The sequence below is a fragment of the Rutilus rutilus genome (assembly GCF_951802725.1).
Source record: "Rutilus rutilus genome assembly, chromosome: 11".
NCBI lineage: Eukaryota > Metazoa > Chordata > Actinopteri > Cypriniformes > Leuciscidae > Rutilus > Rutilus rutilus.
Genome location: NC_140216.1, coordinates 3,867,881 through 3,882,880, shown reverse-complemented (window position 1 = coordinate 3,882,880; position 15,000 = coordinate 3,867,881). Strand labels below are relative to the sequence as shown.

The 15,000-nt window shown below is 36.9% G+C and overlaps 2 protein-coding genes across 2 annotated transcripts in view; one reads left to right on the top strand and one right to left on the bottom strand.

The window, feature by feature from the left end:
• The window catches only part of susd5 (sushi domain containing 5), a 12,789-nt gene extending 1,218 nt beyond the window's left edge, over positions 1–11,571 (bottom strand). Inside the window, exons 1-5 of the mRNA XM_084423991.1 lie at positions 11,341–11,571; positions 8,381–8,579; positions 1,732–1,841; positions 444–632; positions 1–312 (exon numbers count right to left, since the gene is read on the bottom strand). The exon at positions 1–312 is cut by the window's left edge and continues 1,218 nt beyond it. Of these exons, the coding sequence (XP_084280117.1) occupies positions 1–312; positions 444–632; positions 1,732–1,841; positions 8,381–8,579; positions 11,341–11,416 (886 nt within the window). The 5' untranslated portion in view covers positions 11,417–11,571. The remainder of the gene's footprint in view (positions 313–443; positions 633–1,731; positions 1,842–8,380; positions 8,580–11,340) is intronic.
• Positions 11,572–14,612: 3,041 nt separating this feature from the next.
• fbxl2 (F-box and leucine-rich repeat protein 2) overlaps positions 14,613–15,000 on the top strand; it is a 14,546-nt gene continuing 14,158 nt past the window's right edge. Inside the window, exon 1 of the mRNA XM_084423995.1 lies at positions 14,613–15,000. This exon is cut by the window's right edge and continues 111 nt beyond it. Within this exon, the coding sequence (XP_084280121.1) occupies positions 14,836–15,000 (165 nt within the window). The 5' untranslated portion in view covers positions 14,613–14,835.

The following is a 15,000-nucleotide window of genomic DNA, read 5'->3' as shown; positions in this document are numbered from 1 at the left end:
CCGTAGTGATACCCGGATGCTCCTTCTCTTCCTGGAAGGCCTCTGAAGGAAACCAGAACATGTGTTTCTGACTGAGCTGAGACACTGGAGGTTCAGTGACTGATACTGTTGAATCTTCATCATTCTCCTCCTCCTCTGACACAACCGTCCGTTCATGCTCAGGTTCAGGAGGGGATTCTTCTACTTCTACTTCACGATCAGTTGACTGCGTTCCTCCTGGAATCAAGGAAATATGATGCTCCTCCCCGGGATTCTCCAAGAGATGGCCATCTGTGAACTTATCCTCATAGTCGATGTGGCCTTCAGGATCATCTGCAACAAATAAAACATACTGAAGTCTACGCAGCTACACCCGAAAGCCAAATAAACCCTTTGAACCTCTAGAATTGAGCATCTCGGAGTCTCTTTCTCACGTTCGGCTCACCGATGAGTTTGCAGCTCACCTTTGACGCAGTTCTGCACCAGACCGTACCATTCTCCACAGCTGTCACAAAGCAGACTGAAGGCTGTTTCTCCATCGGGCAGTGTGTGTCCTGGCTCACAGGTGTACAGGACTTCATCGCCCAGATCCAGCCCAGTTTTCCCCTGCAGATGTGAGTGCGGGAATGAAGGCGGCTGCCCACATGGAGCATCTGATGGAAGAAGGGGAAGTGGAACAGGGTCAGACATAAAGGAGAAGAGTTAATAAAGTGAAAAGGATGAATTACATATAAGGTGCTTTCACATTGTGCTTTTACACACACAGCATTTCTGCAACAGATACAGAAAATAGCGCATTCAGAAAGAGTAGATAGAGAAAAAGTCATTTCAGGGTCACCATATTGAAAAATCCCTCTAATAACAGTCATAAATTATAAAACAGTTACTGGAGTTTGTCTGTAAACTAACTACCAACTAAGTGCTAAAATGATCTGGATTAAGTCAGATTTAGTTTCTTACCTTTATTTATTTAGTTTTTTCAAACATAGGCAAGAATTTATGCTAAAAAAAAAAAAAAAATAGAAAGCTTTTGTAACATTATAAATGTCTTTACTCTCACTTTTGATCAATTTAATGCATCCTTGCTGAATAAAAGTATCAAAAAAACTCTTACTGACTCCAAACCTTTGAATGGTAGTGTATAATGTATCAAAAGCTTTCTATTTCAGAGAAATGCTGCTCTTTTGAACTTTCTATTAATCAAAGAATCCTGTAAAAAAATTGTACACAACATTAATAATAATCAGAAATGTTTCTTGAGCAGCAAATCAGCATATTAGAATGATTTCTGAAGCATCATGTGACACTGAGGACTGAAGTAATGACGCTGAAAATTCAGCATTGCCATCAAATAAATAAATTTCATTAAAAAAAAAAATTTGAATTGTAAAAATATTCCATAATATTACTGTTTTTACTCTATTTTTGATCAAATAAATGCAGCCTTGGTGAGCAGAAGAGACTTCTTTTAAAAACATTAAAAAGCTTTTTACCAGTGTAAAATGTATGACATTTTTTTTAGGAAAGAAGTCTCTCTCAAGAGGATCATCACATTTGGGCTCCTTGTCATAAAAAGTTTGAAAACTCCTCTACTCACATGCTATTGTTCTGGTTCTTTCACATGCAGTATATGAAACAGGCCAAAGTAATTAGGTATGTGCTACATGAAATATTCCCTCGTGATCCCTCATAAGTGAAAAAAAAACACATCCCCCTTCTCCAGTTTCTTAGTTTCAGTGATTTAAAACTGACCGCTATCTTTCACACAGAACACGCCCAGTCTCTCAGTGTCGGCGGTCAAGTTCTCCAGCTGAACGTCGACTGGCCTCAAAGTCCCCGGGACGCCGCTGCACACTGTGCTCCTGAAATCACAATCACAGTTGGAAGTGAATTAGAAGAATTTTTTCTTTCATTTTTTTGTCCTCTCCCTTATAAAGGCAACAGACATGATGTCGCTGTTAAATTCTGCTTACATATGCAGCTCATGCACATTTCAACTTGCATACACAAACACACACACACACACCTTATGCGGTACATCCCCGTCACATTGCTAATGTCTCCAGTGTTTGTATAAATTCACATCACAGGTCTGTTTTCTATCATGTGTGCATGTTTTCAAAGTTTGTGTCTCCCACCATTTTCTGAGTGTGTCTGTCAAAAAAGTGATTAAAAAGGCAATAAGCCACGAGGGACTCATAATATTTGGAGGTCCTTGGCATTAAAAAGTTGGAAAATCCCTTCATTACATGCACTGAAAAAACAACAAAAAACGGAGTAGGATTAACTTTGAAACAATTTTCACCCATAAACTGCTTATAAAATTCACAAATAATTACAAAGAAACGGCAAGTAACACATTGAATTAAACATGAAAATTTGAAGCAGAAAGACTGAAATATTAGTGATCTGTCACGTCAGTATAGAATGTGGCATTTGCATTTATGCTCATTTTACAATAGGTCACATCCATTTTATAAAACTTGACTTCAAGATGTCACTCTTAGAAAGAAAGGTTCTATATAGAACCTTAAAGGGATAGTTCGGCCAAAAATGATATTTAACCCATGATTTACTCACCCTCAAGCCGTTCGAGATGTATATGTCAATTCTTTTTTCAGTTATTTTAGAAAATGTCTTAGATCTTTCAGTGGTTATAATGTGAAGCAATGGGGTCCACCTCCTTCAAGTCCCAAAATGTGCATGCATCCTTCACAAAAGTAATCCATCCGGCTCCAGGGGGATAAACGAAGGCCTTCTGAGGGTAACCCGTGCGGTTTTGTCGTAAAAATATACATATTTAAAACTTTATAAACGAAAATAACTTCGTTCTACGTCACGACGCTTCCTACGCTACGTCCTACGTCATACGCCAGCATCCATCTCCGTGAACGCGCGTCAACCGCTACCGGAAGCCAGTTATTTTCGTTTATAAAGTTTTAAATATGTATATTTTTACGACAAAACCGCACGGATTATCCCGTCATGGGATCATTTTGTTGATTTAAAGTGCTCCTATTATGTGTTCTTTCTTTTTTCCCTGGGATATTACCTTTCGTGCAGTGTGTTATATAGTTGTTTGTGAATGTAAAAGGTCTCCAGAGTTTTGCATGACAATTAAAGTTATTTTCTCCAAAAAGAAACGATCGATTCTGAACGGCCTGAAACGAGTCCCACTTCCTGCACAAACCTACGCAACAATGTAACAAATTTGCATAATGCCAGTGTTAATTGGCTGCCCGTAACGTCTACTTTGCCCCGCCCTCAAACACTGTAGTTGTAGCCGAGACTGGAAGAGTTTGGTTCGTGTTGTCGACGTGTCGAGAAGATGCTATTTTCTGCTCATTCGTAGCCATCATTCGTATCACTGTGTGTGTCAAGCCCTGAGGAAGCTTCTGGAGCTGAAGTTCAGATGTAGTAATAGGCGTTTCGTTTCCGACACACGCTGTAAGCGCTCGACCAATCACAACAGACTGGGCCGTCTAACCAATCAGAGCAGAGCAGGCTCTCAGAAAGGCGGGGTTTAGAGAGACTGAATCTTCGAACTAACTGTTTTCAGACTATTTGAGAAATGAGGTGAAGTGCAATGTATATTATGAGAAAATGTGTGTGTTCTTTCAGAAGTGTTTTTGACCTTGGATGCATGTGAACCTATTGTAGGAGACTTTAAAACAAAATGAGGAACCTTTAAAATAGCATATAGGGTCAATTTAATAGATTCATTTTGTTTTAATACATTTTTTATTTAAATTAATATTTTATGAGTTAAACAGCAAAAAAAAAAAAAAAAAAAAACCTCTTAAACATGAAGGTATTATGCAATAATTTAAGACATTTCTCTTGGCATGAAGGGCTCTTTAAAATTGAGTCAAGAACCTTAAATAGAACCTTATTTCTAAGAGTTCAGTCGAGGTTTCTGAATATACTGGGCATATTACACAGCCAAGAATGTCTGTCTGTTTTGTCCCAATTCTTTTAGAGGCATTCCTCCAAATGTTTGTGAGGGAAGTAAGTTGCTTACCTCACCTTTTAACACTCAGCTGTGAAGTCTTAATCAGAATTATGAGCATGTGGGTATGTCTGAGCGAGTGCCGAGGGAGGCTCAAACCACAACCAGACTGCATGAGTCCTTATGAGACTCTCTTGGGACAGTGTTAAGTTACTAGGAAACACCCTGTGCCAAAGTTTAGTGATGAAGACTCAGCTGAACCGAGGTAGATTGTCTTGAGGTTAGATTGCAAGGAGATATCCATGTGTGTGTCATTAACGTGAAATGTATGCGTCACATCCCAAAAATCCTTGTGTAATCTATAGGTTGTTCTGAAGGGAAGGCCACTCCTTTTGCCGAAACTCACAGATGCAAGTGATATTCAACAAAGGCCTCAAACATGCATAAATTCATACTTGATAACAACAGAATGCACTGAATTTTGTAGTCCGGACCTATTAGAAAGTCGTGTAAAGCTTAGAACAAACAATATGTCTTGAAATAGGCTTGTTTTTCTTAAGCCTAAGCCATTGTTTTCTTGTAAGCAAAAATTAAACTTAATATAGTTAGATTTATACACACACACTTTGCCAGTAGTTCAAAGGTTGCTATCGTCCTCCATCAGCTCCCTCATGTGTTTTAACACTCTTGGATCAATTCTTATAAATGTATAAAGCTTTTGATACAGTTGATCACTCTATTCTGTTATCCAGATTTCGTAGTATTGGCGCATCTAGTTTACCTTTATCTTGGTTCTCTAATTATCTATTTAGTAGATCCCAACATGTAAAGATTAAACAACAACTATCTGAGCCTCTTCACAGAGGGGTTCCTCAAGGCTCTGTGTTGGCTTCAACCCTGTTTTAAGTTTACATTAATAGTGTTTCCAAGGCTATCTGTACAGTGAGAAAACCTATATTCACCTATACGCGGATGATACCATTATTTACTCTATAGGATCATCATATGATGAAGTTAGGATTAGGGTAGGATAGTTTTAATAGTATTCAAGAAGCTTTTAATGATTGAAATGTAGTCTTGAATAGCACAAAAATTAAGATAATGTGGTTCAGAGAGAAGAAACCAACCGTGTAATAAAGATAATACATCCCTAAATGGGGCAAAACTTGAAGTGGTATCTTCATATATATAGCTCTTTAACTTTCACTCTTCAGAAGAAAGTTAAATCTAGACTTGGTTTCTTATATCAATATAAATCTACGTTCACTATGTCAGCCAAGAAATATCTACTACCACTATTTTACCGTTATTTGACTATGGTGATGTGTATAATTATATCATGCAGCTATTAGACTGATTATTAATGAACCTTACCGAACGCATCACTGTCAACCGTATTCCCTTTTAAATTGGACGTCATTACATATTAGACGGGAAACACACGTATTTTTATTTATGAAGTCCTATTATTTGTTACCCAAATATCTTCAAGAGTTGCTGCCACCTCATGTTAGTATGTATTCAGCCAGATCATCTAATCATAATCCTTTTAATTATCCCTAGGAAGAAAACTGTTTATGGTCGTTCTGCGTTTGGCTTTACTGCTCCAAATGATTCACTGTAAACAATTATTGTTGGCTTAACTTAAAAAAGTAAGTTACCTGGTTGCCTTAAAATTTTGAGTTCATTGAAATAAAATTAAAAATGTGTTAATACAATAAAGGAGATTAGTTTAATAAATATAAACTCAAAATATTATGTTATCTGAGCCACATTCTAAGTTGATTTGACAAAAGATTAAAAGTTGTGATAACAAATCATGAAAATATTTGGAATGTGACCCCAAGACCATATTTAAGGATAAAGAATAAATAAAATGTAACATTATGAAAATATAACATCAAACCAAATTGCCAGATTATAATCTATTTTAACAATATATAATGTAATATATAAAAATACTTGGCAGATGCCAATCTGTTTGATATGTTTTGCTTAGGTGATGTACTTTTTGGGACAACAGTATATGTTTCAGTCGTTTTGGACCACATTTTCAATGTGATAATTATTTTGGGATTTGTGCTCAGTGGTAAAGTAATACAGCTCAGCAATAGAGCAGCAGAGAAAATGAACACATGGAAGGTGCTGATATGTTCCCTCACAGCAGCTCAGGTCCATTTCTCTCAGGCCCTGAGGTGTAAATGGGAATGTTCTGGCTGAATTCACAGGTAGGACTCTCTCCGTCTTGCAATCACACACAAAAACACATATATATACGCAAGCAACGTATCTCATTATCATGCCTAAAAAAAGCACAATGTCCGTTCACAGTTTGTGAAAGTTCCTTTTAAAAAATAATGATTACAATATTGCATTACGTTACTTTTTCTCACCTGGGCTTGGCTTGCTTGCTTGCTTTGTTTTTAATAACAAAAATGAAAGGCCCTTTCACACCAAAAGTGAAATGAATAAGCCTCAAGCTGAAGGAAAAGCAGATGTATGCCTCTACAGTAGATGGCACATCTCAAAATAAACCTTTCAGCTGTGCTGCCATTCTGGATCGCAGAAGAATAGGACGAATGAGAAGAAAGTTACAGGCTGCATACTTCCCTACTATATAGTAGGCGAAAAACAGTATGTCACAAAAGATGTCTGAATTCACAGTACTCATAAAAGAGTCTGCAAAAAGTACCCGGATGACCTACTACTTCCGGTGAGATTCTGAAGTGTGCATATGACGGGCACTTTACTATCCCATGAGGCCACGGGAGAGGATTTGTGAATGACAGTGAAGTGACGCAACTGATGCTAGTAGGTCACATGACAGTGACAACATGGTGAATGTAGTACGTCCACCCACACACTCATACGGTATAGCACATACTGTTTTAGCGTGAAATAATTACTTATTCAAAGAGAGAATGCGATTTCAGACGCAGCCCAACACTTTTACTTAAGCAATAAAAACCAAAAATTAAACACAAATGTGATACTTAGTCATTTTTGCTTAGTGCGTTTGAATTGGATCACTTAACTGTCACCGTCCCACAGGTGGGACGTTTGCCCATATATTTTTAGAACAATAATATCTTAGTAAAAACCTAAAGTAATATCGACAGACTATATATCATTTGAAAGCTTACAATCTCTAGTTTTCATATTTGGTGGCTGTTTTTTTAAATAAATTACAGAGGAGCAGTAATTTATCAATTTGCAACAAGAATATTTCATATTCAGTGTGTTTAGGCCTTTATTTTGAAATAGAAATAAACATGAAAAATCATGAAAGATTGGTAGAAACCTCAGTTTGTTTTCATGCCAGGAGTTCAAAAGATAACACCAATTCAATTTTATGAGAAAAAAAGGTCTGAAAATGTTTTGAATATAAAGAAAAATATTATGGATTCTCGATTTGTGATGCGGCAGCGAGCTATAACGCGCATATGTGCTCTTTTTATGTTTATTAGAGGTTGAAATCAAATCAAATACTGCCAAAACACCCATACTATTTCTAAATAGGATGTATACTTCATAAATTGTATGAAATTATGGAAATACATGGATCAGATCACTCAAAACGTATATGAAAATGGAGGCGCCCTTATATGGTCAGTAAGGAAGCTGGCTGTCCATCTAGTGAAAGAGTTTGGTACTGCGCCCAAATAAAATCTTACTGAAAGCTCATTTTTTGAGATATTAACCTAAAATTTGGAACACAACTTGTTTAGATTTTTGGCTTTAATTTTCTAGCAGTTTTAGAGTAAAATATATTTTGTAATATATATATTTTATATAAAATATAAATAATTATATTTTTACATTGTACATTTTCATAAACTCAAACTTACATAACTTTTTTTCTGTTTCACTTTCATAATTTATTTCACTTCTACAATAATCTGGCAAATGTCTTCTTAAAAACAAGACCGACCATATGTCTATATTCCAAAGCATTCTTGAATTACAACCATTTATGTTTGTAAAGTGATTTTTTTTGTCTATGCGAAAAAAAGGGGGACAGTTAAAGGGTTAAAAGGTCAGCAGCAAAGACATTGGCTAATAAAGTGAGATTAAGTGCATAAAGTATATTTGTATTATTTAACACATTTAATTCTTCGTGTAATATTCAGTGTTTGCATTTCACAGTTTTTATTAATTTTTAGGAAGACTGAATGTGTCTTTGTCTATATAGGCTAGAACTACAATAACCATCATGTTCACACATGCACACAGATTCCTCTCAACATGGGGACAGGAGAGCTGTCAGTCAAGTATCTTGTGTTACTTATTTGAAAAAGTCAGATATTTAGTTCAAAAAGAGTGTTACTTTACTAGTTACTTGTAAAAAGTAATCTGATTACATAACTGACGTTATAATGCATTACCCCCAACAATGCAGCACTCTGACCTATACAGCATAAGCCCTGTTCTTCAGGTAATTAATGTTCTTACCCCACGCTCGGTCCGGAGAGCCAACCACGCGAGCAGGCTGAGAAAGCACATTCCAACACAGCGTGCTGCAGGTCGGCCCCAGACGCCACCCGGGCCCCGTGAGCGATGCAGGCGTGCGTCGCCGCCTCGAACCCTTCCTCCTGTCCAGCTTTGGGAAAACTCTCCAACTCCAGCAAGAATACACGTCCTAGCGGAGAGACTGGTACAAACAAACCAGTTTAAATAGAGTGTTACTCCTAAGAATGCACATTTGAGGATACATTACCTCGAACAGGGGTAATGAGAAGGACATCAAGACATTTGGAGAATTCAAGGTTATAACCAGAGCGAAGATGGTATGAATGGCATGAACTACCAAAGACCTTTGTGTGTCAAAAGGACACAACCTGAATAGGGTCAAGTGAGGGAAGTTATATTGTTTTGGGCATTGTGGCAGTGGAAAGCTATACCAACTGAGGGTTAAAGAAATGCTGTAAACATAAAGAGGATCTGAAATCAGTTTAAAAATGAATCCACATATAGTAGTGGCCAAAAGTGATGTCTGGACTATATCTGTTTTTAATTACCCTGTACTAGTGCGATTAAACCATCAAAATATGAGGAATATATATATTATACATAATAATATATATTTACACTGTAAAAAGTGAACAGTTGAACGTAAAGAAATTAAGTTTTCTCAACTTAAATTATCACGTTTTCACGATAAAACGTGATAATTTAAGTTGAGAAAACTTAATTTATTTAGGTGTTACCAATTGAAGTAATTTTTTTAAGTTGATCCAACTGTTCACTTTTTACAGTGTATATATATATATATATATATATATGTGTGTATATATATATACTGTGTGTGTGTGTGTGTGTGTGTGTGTGTGTATATATATATGTATTATACATATTTCAAATATGAGGGAAGAACAAAACACTAAACTTGGTTAAAGTATTTATCTGACAAAATTATTTAGCAAACTACAGCTACAGGTTTTATTTAGCTATATATGGGGGGAAAATGCATAGAAAAAAGAAAAGCTCACAGGAAAAAGCATACATTGAACATATTCAGTTATTAATATTTGACACATTTTGACAATATAATGTTTTTTTTTGTTGTTTTTTTTTTGCCATTGATGATTCCGAATCTTAAAAATCCGTGGAATATTTACAATGAACAAAAGATTTTTTTCTTGTGGAAAAAAGGTTCTTTAGATTATCCAAATATTCTATACATTAAGAAAAAGTGGTTAAACTGTTCGCTGAAAGCCTCTCTGGGAAACCAAACATGGTTCTTCTATCGCAAAAACCTTTTGAAACCTTTATTTTTAGGTGTGTACACACATAAATCCACACATTTTAGCACGAGTCCCACCCTGACTATAGTGTACACACATATACACATGATGTAAACAAGCAAATCCTAACAAATCTCTCATAAGGAAACTTCATTCCATCATTAGTGTGACACGGCTTCACACAGAGGAAATAAAATAGCAGCTTGAGTGAGTCAGTTCCTGTGTAAACTCTCTGAACTTTCACAGCCTCTGATTCAGTGTCTCTGAGAGTTATTGTTTTAGATTTATGCTATAAAAATTAAACTGAGGTTATATGATCACATCACCAAACGTGCAGCGGTTTTTTTTTTAGATGCATTCAAGTATCTCATACCTCCAGAAATACACAAAAGTTAACATCATTATTTGGGATCCATTTGAAGAGTTACGGTTAACAGGTTGGTGTCAGTGAGGTAAATCCATTCTGAGTCATGTTCAGAAGTCTGACTAATCAATCTGACCCAACCACAAACAACCTGTCATCTATCAATCGTTTGTTACAAATTCATTAGTGTCATATTGATGAGTCTGTTATGCTGATGTGAAGATATCAGGGGTTTGTGGTGGATGAACATGAAATTCATTAAGGGAATTAGATCTTTAGTTAAAGGATTTTAACTCTTCAAACATCAAACCTGAATATTGTGTGAGAAAAGGGGAAACAAATTTGAAACATAGACTGCAAAGCTACAAAACAATGGGACAAAGCAGAATGGAGGCTTTATTTTGTGTTAGGATTGCTGAGTGTAAAAAATGTGTTGTTTCAACTTAAAAAAGTAAGTGTTCATGCTAACTTGAAATTTTAAGTTGAGTCAACTCAAATATCCAAGTTGTCACTTAATACATATTCACATTTCAAGTTGACTAATCCTAAAATTTTAAGGCAGAGTGAAAACTTACTTTTTATTTTTTACAAATATCATGAATTTGGAGTCATAAATATCAAGTTCTTACGTTTATTACATTTGACCTGAACTAAATTTTTCATTAAAAAGTGAGAATTTTTTTAAAAAAACACACATGATAAGCATCTATCTGATTTATGTTTTTTTTTTGTTTTTTTCAAATGAAAACAAAATAGCTTCTTGCATGTTGGACGTGCCAAACTGACTTTGAATTTAGCTTGACTTTTTATTTTTTTATATTATTTATTTTTTTATTTTTTTAACAAACGAATGTTTGCGTGATTATTTTAATAAATAATACTTATTAACATTTAATTCTCTCAAAAATGTCAGCCTTTGAATGAGCCTCCAGACAAAATCTAGATGTTTCTTAACTTTAAACTGCATTGAAAAAATAACTTGAATTTATTCAGATCAATCTGAATTTTTAAACTATTTTACTCAACTTTAATAACGAACACAAAAACAATGTGCGTCACGTCACTGACCTAGACTTAATTGTTATTTAGAGGAATTAGTTGCGGCTTTAGCTAATTTTATCCCTCCATTTCACACACAAACATGCATCTAAACACCAAAAACAAATATAACACTCACACCATGCACTGTCTAGCCTTTTGGAAGCTGGACACACGCATGCGTCCATTCATTACCTCGCTTAAATGCGTATCGCAGAGGCGCGTGAAACAAATGACCCTATAACCAGATCATCAAGAGAACCCACCTTGCGCGCGCGTCAGGTAAACCAGGTATCCCAGCAGAAGCGGGAGCGCGAGCTCTCGGGGACAGGCTCGCCTCATTCTCACAGGCTGAACGAGAGTTGATGGGAAACGGTAAAACTTTTCCAAATCTGACAGGAAAGGTGAAAAATCCCAATTGAATTGCGCACTCCAAGAGGACAAGCCCGATGATTCCGATAGGCGAGAGAAAAGAACTAATAGACGCAGTGACGAGGTTTATCTGACCATGAAGTACATTACCGCGCTGCTGGTGCGCTCGTGCGAAAACTCGCACGGCGTTGTCAGTAAATACGTCATGACTCAGAACCTGTGCAGTACCGCATGAGAACAGAGGCTCTAAGCACTGGGACTGTTCCAGTGCCGTGGGGAGTCTGTGCTTCATTGGCACAGAGGAAAGTTTGCCACCGTGTAATGCGTTTTTTCTTTACTAGGACCGGACCCTTCATTTTGGTGCGTCTTGTCACCATAGCGCGCCTGGCTGCAAGTCAGTTCGGAACGAGCAGGACAAAACCAACTGTGCCTGTGTCCTAAATTCTTGGGGCCAACCTCAGGACACATTAACTTTGATGAAGCTGCTGTTGGGCAATATGTGACGTGAAAGCATAATGGGTGTTTTCACCCACCACCACCCACAAACACACACACACACTCCCACTCACATTCATTCAATTGTAAAGGCTTTTGCTGGAAAAAGAGATAGTGAGTGTGAATTAGCAAGTGTGTTTGTTTTTTAGTGAGTAAATGGCAGGATTGTGGTCAGCGCATGCAGGCTGAACAGCTTCTAATGTTATTTCCTTCAATAACAGAGCTGTGTGTGATCCTAAATTCCTTACCTTATTATTTAGTCAAGGCTTTAGCCAAACAATTACAGCTTAAAGCCGGCACACACATTTAAAACCGTGAACCTGCATAAATTTGACCTACACTGAGATCAGTCCTTTATTAAATTCCTATAACTAGAAAAAGTTCAAACAAAACATTGTATATTTTCACGTAAGCAAAATGATCAGCTTCAACAATGATGGCGAAACGTCCTGGTCAAGAAGAGGCTGTACAGCAGTGAACAGAAATACGTTCTGATAATGATCCTATTAAGTTACAAAAATGTTCTTTCTGAAAAACATCCAGTCCATCTCTTGTTTATGCAAACGTTAGAGGAAACATTGAGGGAATGTTCCATTTTGTCATTTTGCAAACATTACGTGAACGTTACTTTGGAATGTTCTCCTAGTAAGAAGTAGATTAGAGGGAAAAAAACATTCCATAAATAACATTTTTGTGCTAATGTTTTGAGAACATTATTAACCCCTTCAGGCCTGATTATATAAGGTGTAAATTGAATATACATTTGCATAATTTAGGTAAAAAGTGGGCTTACTCCTCCTGTCTAATCGGTTAGCCGTGCCTGTCTTTTGTGACGCTTGAAGCTCAGTCAGATTAAGTTATCATTGTGATTAGTTGATCAGGGACTAGTTAGTGACCGGGCATTACTCATATTATACAATTTTATTGGTTAACACATAAAACAAGTGATGTCCATTTCAATGGAAGCAGGGTTTGAAGGGGTTAAAGATCAGATAAACACTGAACGAACATTCTATTAATGTTACTGGAAGAATGTTTGTTCATAACTTCAAGAGAACCTTTCCAGAACGACAGCCAAAGCAAGTTCCCTATTATCTGGGAGGTTCTTTTTTGTCAAATTTAACACTTCACATTTAAGCCATTCAGTTCTATTTCGGACTCATTATGACAAAACATTCTTTTCATAGTCTTCTGGCTCATTCACATGGCCGTTTGGCAAATGTTCTTGGCCTCCATCTTGTTGTCCTGCCATGCACACCATTATTGTTCAGTCCCTGATGGTGGACACTAACCTTAGCCAATGCAAGAGAGGCCTGTAGACTCTCTGAGATTACTCTGGGCTTCTTTTGCAACCTTCTGGAATACATCGTGCTCTTGGAGTGGCTTCTGTTGGATGGCCACACCTAGGAAGAGTAGCAGTAGTGTTAAAAATCTTCCATTTGGACACGATCAGCTTTGGAAGAGCCAAAACTCTTTAGAAATAGTTCTGTAACCGCAGCCTGGCAAGCCTGACGGTGTTTTAATTTGATTCTTTAGTATCGTCTGGCTTGCTGAACACGTCATGTTCTGCTAACTGAATAATGACTGTGACTGGAAAATATTTAAGACCATTTGCAATGAAAACCATGCAGGATCAAAACTCACCTGCAACACGGCTCTCTCTCGCCCTCTGCTGTTGTTATGCAGGAGTAGTGCAGTACAGAAACACAAATTCAGACTCATAATGATTCATGCACAGAAATAAGCATTTTATAACAACCAGACTGTGTTAAGAATAACTAGCGCATGGCTGTAGAAAATGTATAATTCTATCTATATAAGTATTATTTTTTGAGAATTTGTACCTCACTGAAGTATTACTGAACTTGTACTTTTGCTCAGTTGTATTTTATTCAGACAAAATTATGCATTACAATTTCATTTAGACCTCTGAAGTCATCGTGACTCAAATAATCTTTGACCTACAGCATTGCTGAAGATGGACACGCTTGTGTAAACACAGACGGGAATCTGTCTATAAACTAATCAAATGTCAAACTGAAAAAGCTGAGGCTGAATTTAATGTTTAACGATCTCAGGTAACTGGTTTCAGTTTAACATCTGATGTTGTTCATAGAACCTCATAAACCAGGGCATTAAAAAAAAAAGTTTTACATTTAAATACGTAAATACAATTAAAATGTAAAATTTTGTCAATAATTTGTTCCAAACATGTATACGTGTCTGTTGAGCACAAAAGAAGATATTTTGAAGAATGTCTGTAACCAGACAGTTGACTTGTTGAGTTGGACCCCATTGACTTCCATAGTAGGAAAAAAATATATATACTATGGAAGTCAATCAACTGTGTGATTACTGACATTCTTTAAAATATCTTCTTTTGAGTTCAACAGAAGAAAGAAACTCATACAGGTTTGGAAACATGAGGGTGAGTAAATGATGACAATACTTAAGTTTGTGAGTGAACTGTCCCTTTAAATGTGGAAATGTTTTACTTTGATTTATGTGTGTTGGTTAGATAAAGAGATAGCTCGAGATTAAATGCAAAAATATTGTCAGTGACAGAACTATCTGTATGAATAATATGCCTACACTTCCACTTGTGTATTAACCACGACACACCTATGCGACCTCACATCATTATCAAAACAAACCCACCACGCGTGTTTTTCCCGCAAAAGTGACGTCACGGCAGCCACTGTTTTGAACCCCTAGAGCGCACGAGCGCGTCTTAGCTCCAGTGCTACTAAAAGTGCTTATTCTTCAAGCTTATTTCCCCAGACAGTTCTTGCATATTATTGGCGCGGTTTAAAGATTAAGCAGCACTCACTTCAGGCAGGAATTCGCACTCGAGCGGAAATGTAGTCAGAGAGGCAGCTCGGGAGGCGGAAGTGATGTTAGAGCAGCAGTCTGCTCCGTCCATGTTATTATTGTTATTTTGGCTGTGTGATGGTTCACGGACGGCGGCCAGCCCGGGATTTCTCCGGTTACCAGCGCGAACACGAACGGCTAGCAGGCCACACGTTACAGCTGCGCGTCTGTCTCACGATAGTTTGATC